Source organism: Hibiscus syriacus, unplaced genomic scaffold, assembly GCF_006381635.1.
Source record: "Hibiscus syriacus cultivar Baekdansim isolate YM2019G1 unplaced genomic scaffold, ASM638163v2 tig00005377_pilon, whole genome shotgun sequence".
Classification (NCBI taxonomy): domain Eukaryota; kingdom Viridiplantae; phylum Streptophyta; class Magnoliopsida; order Malvales; family Malvaceae; genus Hibiscus; species Hibiscus syriacus.
This window is the reverse complement of record NW_024062054.1, coordinates 2,335,729-2,346,422: the sequence shown is the minus strand read 5'-3', so window position 1 is coordinate 2,346,422 and position 10,694 is coordinate 2,335,729. Positions and strand designations below refer to the sequence as shown.

Here is a 10,694-nt window from a genome sequence, read left to right as displayed (position 1 = left end):
TGTTGAGAAAATGCAATCTTTATTTGTGTTGCTGAAGTTAGTTATATATTCTTTGATTTATATGTTTCAATTACCATGCCTTCAGTTTCTGTGCTTCATAGAGCCGAATCATCTGTATTTTTCATCATAATACTATCTGGCTACTATAACTTGTCTTGTTTTAGTAGTAAGCCTAAATTTTTAGATTACATTCATACCAATTCAGCAAGTTTACACAGTTTGAAATATTTATAATGTTTTAAACTGTTCTATGGAAAAGCATGCAAGTAGGTAGTAGAATTACCATAAACGTCTTGCAGTGACTGTTGTCAACTTGGTATTTCTGTTTAAATTTTTTTGTTTCAAATGGAAATAATTGTCAGCAAGGAGTTGACCTATTTGCATGCCATGAAACTGATGAAGCTTTTTTCAACGCATATCTCTTAGTTATTAAAACCGGAATTTCTAGACAAGTGTACGGCGCCACGAAAGGTATCTTCCCAAAATTGGCTTACTTAATGGCAATCAGTCTCGCAATTTCACATCCTTGTTGATTATTATTAGTGGTACTGCACTATCTTATAACCATAATTTCTCTATGGAAACTGTGCAGAAATGGAGAGCAAAGGACTGTAAAATAACATTTCAAGACTCAGTTATTTGAGGATGCTAGATCTGATATCAATTAATGTATTTGTTCAATTTTTATGAGGAAAAAAATGTTAGCATGAGATTTTGATATGAATTCAGTGCCACCAGCCGCTGATTCGCTTAAAGATATTTTCAAGCAGACAATGCTTGATCAAGAAATCATATTCAGAAAACAGGTACAAGGATATCCTTTGTGTCTCTTTGCATGTACTTTGCCATATATTTATGTTAAAAAATGGCATCAGAGCTGCCACGGTTTCATTTCCTAGAAATAATTTCCCTTTCATGGGTCAAGCCTTTAGCCGTCTTGGTGGGGGAGGTTTTGGCTTGAAAATTTTGTTCTTGCTGATTTATTCATTTCAAACGAGATGAGTTAATGTGATTTAAAGTTATATTACAACTCATTGTTTTTATGATAAGGTGGAATGTGAGGCTGTGGATGCCAAATTTGCTGAATGGAAGAAGCATGCATCTATCCTCACTCTCAATGCTTATACTCTAGATGTCTGTTTTTCAGGTTCGTGAGCTCCATCGTTTTTATATTGTTCAGAAGTCTCTAATGAAGGATCATACACCCCTGGAGCTTGAAACGAACAATTCATGGAAATCAAATGCTCAATCATTTCCCCGAGAAACTGGACTCCCAACAAATTCGGTTCGCATGGTAATTGAAGCTACTGTCTGATTATGTTAGAAGCCATCCTTGAATATTTTTTCTGCTTTAAAAGGTCGTTTTTGTGTTGTCATAAGCTTTCGAACAATGTTGTAAACGAAAATCTTGTTAATTCGTTGGGCTTTACCCATAAATTACTTCATGTAGCAGGTTTCTTCCTGCTGCTTTTGGCTTTTGAAATAGAATTCCAACCATCCAGAAAAGGAAAAAGTTGAACTTCATGGATTTTGATTTTTACTTATCAGTTTCCCTCTTCCTTGAGTGGTTATGAAAAAAAATGCCATAAATCTAAAGCTTTTGAAGGTTAGATATATGATGTGTAATCATGAAGATTTGGTTAAAACTATTTTATCATAAGAGAAGTCTACTTGAAAGTTCTTTTCTTTAGCATGCAGCATCATGACTTTCATCTTCTGGGAAGTGTCTGTTCTTTTGTACGGGAAGTGTTAACTGATCTAACATGTTTTCCCTGTGAAATTTTGTTCAGTTGGACTCGAGAGTGTCTTCTAGTCTGGAGTTATCAGAAGGTTGGCAGGGCAATAGCTATAAATTTCAGCCAAGGCCTTTCAATCTTCAACTTATACCTGATCAGTTTATGACTCTCGCGGATGATAATCTTCCAAAGGAAGTAAAGGTTGGGGATCACTTAAAGGAATACATGGATGTAAATTCTCTCCATGGCGGTCATTTCTCGGATCCACTGGAGTTGAGGCTTTCTCTAAGCCTTGGAGTGGCGGAAGGAAAACAGGAAGATAAAGACCGAAGTAGGTATGACAAGAAAACTAATGCCTGCTCTAAAATTTTCATTGATTTGGAGGAATCTACGGAGCTGACCACGAATGAAGATGAAAAACATTCATCTTTTGATGCTGCTGAAGTTACTTATTCTGGAAGGAACCATGATTCACAAGTTTCAATAATTTCCGATCCAATCACTTCAGGATGCATGAAAATTGATTTATCTCATGAGATAGCTATGACTAGCTCCTTTGTTGGTGATAGCAACCGGCAAGAGCGGAGGTATTCTGTTCAAGGTACTGGTAATTTGCTTTACCATTAGAAGCTGCATTTTCATTGGGGTTCTATTCTTGTTTCTTGTTCAGTTGAAGCACATGTTTTGTATTTATCTTATCTTCATTTGTCCCATTTGCAGGATTAAAACACAGTGAAAATATGTCACATGGAAAACTTTTGACCGGGAAGCAGCAGCTTGCTTCATGTAGAGTGGGATGTGTGGACCTTAATAAAGTTCAGCTTGATGATTCGTCCTGTCACTCAGATGATGTCGTACTGGTTCGTCACTTGATTAACTCCAATCATCAAGACCGGGGAAGAAAATTTCAAGTCAAAAGTTCTGTTAACAGTGCAAGGAATGAATGTCAAACAAGCTTTATTAGTCCTGCATCTGAATCCGGGCTCCAAACTAAAATGTCCGAGGACAGTGGCAGCCACGATGGAAACTTAAAGATTGGAAGGGATGATATGATGCTGAAACTACAAAATGGTCATGTTCACGTTTTGGACCCTGCACGTGTAGTTGCTATACAGTCAGGTTGTGAGAAGACTGGAGAAGGGGACAACGTGTTACATTCTGATAAAATGCTAATTACCGTTGAAGATGAACATCCCAATAGGTCTTCTCCTTCAGGGAAGTCTAGCTGCATTTCCGACGATGATTCTAGTCCTATAAAGATTATGGAATCTGGAATGCAACCCTATAATTCAAATCTTGCTGATTCTGATCAGTTTTCAGGAATCAATGGGAGATCTAAAGTTGCAGAAAGTCTATCAGGTGTGCAGGATCAAAGATCTTCTGGTAGTAATGGAATAAAACACGAATGTTACAATAACAGAGTAGAATCAGCTGAAGTTGATAATTTGATCCAAATAGCAGCTGAATCACTATCTCTCTGAAGAACTCAGCTTGCCATCAGGAATCTTCAACCCAGACAGCATCCAACGAGCAAGAGAATGAGGACAAGGAGCAGTCACAGTGTTCCTTTCATTCATTCAACTTAATGACTTTGAAACAGGCAGAAAACAGCGCTGATGATTATTCTATTTTGTCGAAGCCGTTTGAATGGAGCGATGGGCTGACAAAAGACTTCGGCCCCAAGTTGAGAAGAGGAAGGAGACTGAAGGATTTTCACAAGGACATACTTCCGGGTCTCACATCTCTTTCTAGACATGAAATTAGTGAAGACATAAACATTCTCGAGGGAGTTTTAAGATCAAGGGAGTACAAGAAAATGAGGGCTGAGATGGCTAATGGAGAGAGGTGGTGCAAACCGGTGAGAAGCAGACGGTCAAGACTCAATTATGTTGGAAGAAAAACTTTTAGATGATGTTCAAGTGTACGTTCGAATCTTCTTCAGATTTTTAACATTTACGTATTGTTTAATCCGATATCTGTGTAACTGCGAATCATCTTTAAGCCCATTCATTGATTTAGAGATATCAGCTAGCTTCAGATGCATTTCTTTCTTTTAGTCCATATAGTAGTCGTAAAATCATGACAGAAGCTTCAGGTGTACTTTGTGTTTCAATGAACCCAAGATGGGGTTCCATGTTTATGAAGTTGCTCAAGAAGTTAGCCTTATGGCTCGATATAGAGCAAATGGATTCAGGGAATTGCTTACCCTCCTCGATGGATCAATGTGATCCGACTGTAAGAGGATCGGAAAAGGTCCGTTGCCAGAATCCCACAATGCCGATCAATCTGAATTGCAAACCATGCCATCCACATATTTTCAGGCAATCAGTCTCCCCACAATTTAGTCAATGAAAAAATGCGATGGTTTTGTCAAATATGAACGATAGAACAGAATTTTATCTTTCTCTATCATTAGAAGGGATGAATTTAGAAGATATTTTTAATATTGATGTTCCATATGATAACCAATATGTTTGGAGGTCTCCCAACTTGGCTTCATATAGAATAAGAGAATATGAATGAAGAGATTAGACCAATACATGAAAAATTTTGTTAAAAAGTAAATAGATATACGTGAACAAACACTACTAATTAAAAGCTACAATATTAAATAATAAATATATTCACTAAATAAAATACAACCAAGAGATTTAATTGTTCATCAAAGATACATCTGTTCAACAAGAAATATAACTTTTTGTTTAATATAAACATTAATTTATCATTCATCAGCCAACAATTATATCTTTTATTTTCCAACAGATAGGACATTCGCTTACATATATATATATATATATATTGCCCTCATTCTCCTCTTTTTATCTTTAGTTTGAAGAAAATATTTAGTTGAATTTGTTAATGATCCTATGATGATCAAATTCTACATGGGGATCATTAAACAATAGTATGATTTATTAAGCGTCGGCTGACCTATCAAAGATAATGGATCCTTAATTTTTGATGCATCGGTACAACAAACACAGGTGCTATATGTAGCTAGCCACTACTTATCCATTGTTCCATTGGATGGTAGGTCCCCTAAATGTCACTGTCTTTGATATTTATGTCAAGAAAGGTTTTTTTCTTTCCTTTTTCAAACCTTGAAATTTCGGGTTTGAATATTATGTATACAAAGATATGAGCGTTCATTTGGTTGAAAGTCTTTACACAAATACTATTTTCCTTGTATTCACCCAGATTCATAAAAGAACTTTGTTCGATTCACACAAACAGAAAAAAAAAACACTACTAACATGGGTTTCAAAGATCAAACCATGTAAAATCTCAAAAATGTTTCGTTTGTTCTACAATCTTCTCCTTTTCAATCTCCGTGAACAAAAACTTTCACCCCAAAAATTGTTATTTCGGATCAAGCTTACGCCAAAACCCAAGAACATCATCTAAGACCTAAAGTTCTTCCTCTAATCTTAAACCTAACCCAAGATTTACATGAATTTCCAAACTTATCTCCAAAACCTAAATGCTACCCAAACCGAAAAGAAACTCTTCATCTTCTTTGACTAACTTGGACCACCACCAGCTAAACTTCGACCACTGTGACCTTTCAACGATGGACCAACCCTTGGCTCTCCTTCGAAACCTGAATACAAATAAAGCCATATAAAAAACCAAAAGATGAGGTCTCATGATGTGATCCCAATCAACCCTAACTTTCTTCTTTATCTGATTAAATCATTGAAGTTCACCAAGGTTGATTCAAAGAGAGTTCTACCTTACTTCATCCTATACTTGCTCATTTATGCACTATATTTTATCATATGTTTGTATTTACCTCTTTGGATATGCTTGTCATATGATATCATTCATTGCATGATTTTGCATGAGTTTTATTAGTTGCATGACATTCATTGCATTTAATAAGTGTGTTGTTCATTAAGCATGCATTGCATTCAAAGAATCTAGTTCATTTAGGGAAGTAGTTCATTTATGCATATTTAGATCATTTAGTAAGTTGTTTCATTCATGCATCTAGTTCATTGAATAAAGTTGGTTCATTAATTAAAGTAGTTCATTCATCAAACTAGTTCATTTAATAAACTAAATCTTAATTGTTTCATGCATATTTTCAATTAAATTGAATAAAGTTCACCTTTAAGTCTAGGTGCATGAGAGAAGTTGAACGGTTTCAACAGATGCAAGAATATTGGTCAGAATGTCTTCTAATTCTGGATACTATAAAGATGTTTTTGGGCCCAGAAATCAATTGGACATTATTCATCTATCTCTTAGCTTTCCAACACCTTTTTAATCACCTCAATCCGATATCGGAAGCTTGAGATATGATCGATTTACTGAAGACAGTGCATGCTGGAATTTTCATTACGGGAATTTTATACAAGGATGATTTGGATGAGTTTGAGCTAAGGAAGAGTCCTTTCATCTTCTACAAAGAGACAAGCAATTGAAGGCTATCTTAATGCTTCTATTCAAAGCAATTCAAGGATTAATTCTTTTTATCTTTTCAAGGTTGTTCATATTCTTGGAGAGACAATGCATTCAATCCTTCATAATTCACCTATTCAAGTCTTACTTATCATTCTTTGAAGGCTATTCACATGCTACCAAGGAACAAGCAATGAAGGCTGATTTTATTTCATTTAATCATCAAATTAAGTGATAAAATCAGGAAGGAATTTGAAGAGACAAGCTGATTTGGACATGTAGGATGTCCACATTCATCCTATGACTTCATTTAACCTCTTCTTTTCCATTTGCAAGCAAAACAAGGTAGCCCAAGAGTCATCCCTCCTTCTTGGACGAAATTAAGGCCATATTCAGCTTCAAATTATCTAGATTCATTCCAAAATGATCTAAAATATTACTTTTGAACATAAGAAGACATAACATTCAAGTGCATTTTATTGCTAAATTGATGAGAATGTTATCATCTTTTGAGTCTTTTCATATGCTTCTTAGAAATACTATAAATAGGCACCTTTGGGATCATTTGTAGACACACAATTTGATTTATGAAAATACTTTGAAAGATTGCTTTCATTTTAGTTCTTGGATTAGAACTCTATCGGTTTCTTGTCGGTCTTGAAGCCTTTATCCATTTCATCTTGTTATAGCGTTGGTTCCTAGCTCTACTATAGCTAGTGGGTCACGTTCCACCCTCTATCTCTTTGATTCCATCTTTATTATATTGTTAGTTCCTAACTCATATATAGTTAGAGGGTCACAATCCATCCTTTGAATTACTATCATTCTCCACGCCAACCATAAACATCCTTCACCAGTTTCGTTACATCCATTCAACCATTATCACCACCACATTTCTTTCATTTACAATACACTTCAACTTCATTCTATCATTCTCTTTTTCGTACACATATTTATATATACATATTTCTCTTCTTATATCATTGTTTGTACATTTTCAGTCTTCAATCAAAGCACTACGAAGTTCTTACTAGAATCACGATCGGGCAATAATACATATGACTCGAATCTCATAATCGAGATCATATCATTTGGCATCAGAGCTAGTCGATTCTATAAGCGTATTGTTTCATTTTCTCTCTTTCGGGTTAGTAAAAAAAGAGAAAAAATTAAAGAGGACGATAGCAATTCTTTTCCTCTTTGAAAAATAATTAAGTAGGTTTCATATTTGTTTCATCATTTCTTTCATTATCTTTACAATTTTATTACTTATTATCATCTTCGTTCTTTCTTGTAGCCATTTCTTTCTTTACTCACATTATTCTCCATCCAAGCCACAATTGTTTCAGCCGAAGCCTAAGAGACACCTTGTAAACCTCGAGGGAGTTCCACAAGAACTTTAAAGGAAAGCAATAACGGTAAAAGGAAAGAGTGACATCATTGGTAAAAGTCATCCCGAGTGAAACATGAGTAGCGTGATATTTATTTTTTTTCTTTGGAGTGTATTGGTGAGGTTTTGTGTTGGTGAGGTATATTTTTCATTTTTTATTACTAATAATGTCTCGTACTTCTAGAGACAATTCTCATATTTTAGGAGGTGACGACCAAAATGATGGTGGTGCACCAAACTTGCAAATGCAAGCCATAACACGAGAGATAAGGAGTTTGTTTCAAAAGCATATAGACCCAATCTCAAAGAAATTATATCGAATGTTCGAACGACCTTCTTGTTCACAAATGCGTCCATTGAAGATCAAAACACAACTAAAAAGGAGAGACATATCAAACACATTACCAATTCTAATGATGATCGAACATCGTCCATGCTTTAATCATGTTTCAAAGGATGATCCAATGAAGTTTTCTATCACCAAGGAACCAGTGTCCAATAATATCATCAAGCATCCTCCATGGTTAGATTTTTCCATTTCTTTTGTTATTGAATTATTTACTTCTATCTTTCATTTACTTTTCAGAGGGATGATTCAAAAACAAGGAATTGATGTATTGAGTTGCGAGGATAAGTTTATTTGCAATCTTGAGATGAAATTGCCACTCTCCATTTTGCAAATAGATGATTTGAAGAAAAAGCTATCCACATACTCAAGAGCCATCATATGGAAGGGCACAAAGATTAAAGGAGATGGTGTAACCTACCTACTTGAAGGAGTTCAAAGGTCAAGACTTTCCATCCACCCTCATGATGATTCAAAGGAACACAAAGAATGAGTGCAAATAACATATACCTATTCGGATAAACAACATGGAAATGAAGTGCACAAGAAAGGAAAACTTAATTCCAAAGAATGGTGTTTGTGCAAAACAATAATGAAGAAGTTCCTAGCTAAAAGGAAGTCAAGATTGTTTCCTTTTGTAGTAAGCGTCGATTTGGGGACAAATTGCATTAAAGAGGAAGGGAATGATGTGATCCCAATTAGCCCTAACTTTCTTCTTGATCTGATTAAATCATTGAAGTTCACCAAGGCTGATTCAAAGGGAGTTCTACCTTACTTCATCCTATATCTGCTCATTTATGCACTATATTTTATCATATGTTTGTATTTACCTCTTAGGATATGCTTATCATATGATATCATTCATTGCATGAGTTTTATTAGTTTCATGACATTCATTTCATTTAATAAGTGTGTTGTTCATTAAGCATGCATTGCATTCAAAGCATCTAGTTCATTTAGGGAAGTAGTTCATTTATGCATATTTAGATCATTTAGTAAGCTGCTTCATTCATGCATCTAGTTCATTGAATAAAGTTGGTTCATTAATTAAAGTAGTTCATTCATCAAACTAGTTCATTTAATAAACTAACTCTTAATTGTTTCATGCATATTTTCAATTAAAGATTGAATAAAGTTCACCTTTGTGTCTAGGTGCATGAGAGAAGTTGAATGGTTTTAACAGATGCAAGAATATCAGTCAGAATGTCTTCTAATTCTGGATGCGATACAGATGTTTTTGTGCCCAGAAATCAATTGGAAATTATTCATATATCCCTTAGCTTTCTAACACCTTTTTAATCACCTCAATCCGATATCGGGAGCTTGAGATATGATCGATTTACTGAAGATAGTGCAGGCTGGAATTTTCATTACGGGAATTTTATACAAGGATGATTTGGATGAGTTTGAGCTAAGGAAGAGTCCATCTTCTACAAAGAGACAAGCAATTGAAGGCTATCTTAATGCTTCTATTCAAAGCAATTCAAGGATTAATTCTTTTCATCTTTTCAAGGCTGTTTATATTCTTGGAGAGACAATGCATTCAATCCTTCATAATTCACCTATTGAAATCTTACTTATCATTCTTTGAAGGCTATTCACATGCTACCAAGGAACAAGTAATGAAGGTTGATTTTATTTCATTTAATCATCAAATTAAGTGATAAAATCAGCAAGGAATTTGAAGAGACAAGCTGATTTGGACATGTAGAATGTCCACATTCATCCTATGACTTCATTTAACCTCTTCTTTTCCATTTGCAAGCAAAACAAGGTAGCCCAAGAGTCATCCCTCCTTCTTGGACGAAATTAAGGCCATATTCAACTTCAAATTATCTAGATTCATCCCAAAATGATCTAGAATATTACTTTGAACATAAGAAGACATAGCATTCAAGTGCATTTTATTGTTAAATTGATGAGAATGTTATCATCTTTTGAGTCTTTTCATATGCTTCTTAGAAATACTATAAATAGGCACATTTGGGATCATTTGTAGACACACAATTTAATTTATGAAAATACTTTGAAAGATTGATTTCATTTTAGTTCTTGGATTAGAACTCTATCGGTTTCTTGTCGGTCTTGAAGCCTTTATCCATTTCATCTTGTTATAGCGTTGGTTCCTAGCTCTACTATAGCTAGTGGGTCACGTTCCACCCTCTATCTCTTCGATTCCATCTTTATTATATTGTTAGTTCCTAACTCATATATAGTTAGAGGGTCACAATCCATCCTTTGAATTACTATCATTCTCCACGCCAACCACAAACATCCTTCACCATTTTCGTTACATCCATCCAACCACTATCACCACCACACTTCTTTCATTTATAATACACTTCAACTTCATTCTATCATTATCTTTTTCGTACACATATTTATATATACATATTTCACTTCTTATAACATTGTTTGTACATTTTCAGGCTTCAATCAAAGCACTACGAAGTTCTTACTAGAATCACGATCGGGCAATAATACATATGACTCGAATCTCATAATCGAGATCATATCATCTCACCTTCGACTGAAGCCTAGACCAAACTTAAAAATTCTAGCGAATTTGACAGTGATAAACAACGGTTCCAATGATGACGAACGATGATGAATAGAGAGAACGATATAAATCCCTTCTTTCACTCGTCTTTTTCCTCCTACTTTTATACGTAGTTAGTCCATATTTTCTTTTGGATTAACTTTAGGTAAATACAAAGTAATAAAATATTTCAATCTTTTCATATTAAATATTCTTACTTTTGATATCTTTAATGTTCAAATTTCAATCTTTATTAAATATATTTCAATCTTATCATAT

General features: G+C 34.6%; 1 protein-coding gene across 1 annotated transcript; it reads left to right on the top strand.

The window, feature by feature from the left end:
• Positions 1 to 337: 337 nt before the first annotated feature.
• On the top strand, positions 338 to 3,760 carry LOC120199192. Its single transcript, XM_039200366.1, has 5 exons — positions 338 to 471; positions 593 to 806; positions 1,148 to 1,294; positions 1,791 to 2,337; positions 2,457 to 3,760. The coding sequence occupies exons 2-5, from the start codon at positions 720 to 722 to the stop codon at positions 3,215 to 3,217; spliced, it is 1,542 nt and encodes a 513-aa protein (XP_039056297.1). The 5' UTR covers positions 338 to 471; positions 593 to 719; the 3' UTR covers positions 3,218 to 3,760.
• The last annotated feature ends 6,934 nt before the right edge of the window (positions 3,761 to 10,694 follow it).

Bases quoted from the DNA above. Each gene is read 5' to 3' on its own strand.
- LOC120199192 (XM_039200366.1), top strand. From the start codon at position 720: ATGAATTCAGTGCCACCAGCCGCTGATTCGCTTAAAGATATTTTCAAG. The intron at 807-1,147 runs GTACAAGGATAT...TCTGTTTTTCAG, and splicing joins AAATCATATTCAGAAAACAG to GTTCGTGAGCTCCATCGTTT. The intron at 2,338-2,456 runs GTACTGGTAATT...TCCCATTTGCAG, and splicing joins GCGGAGGTATTCTGTTCAAG to GATTAAAACACAGTGAAAAT.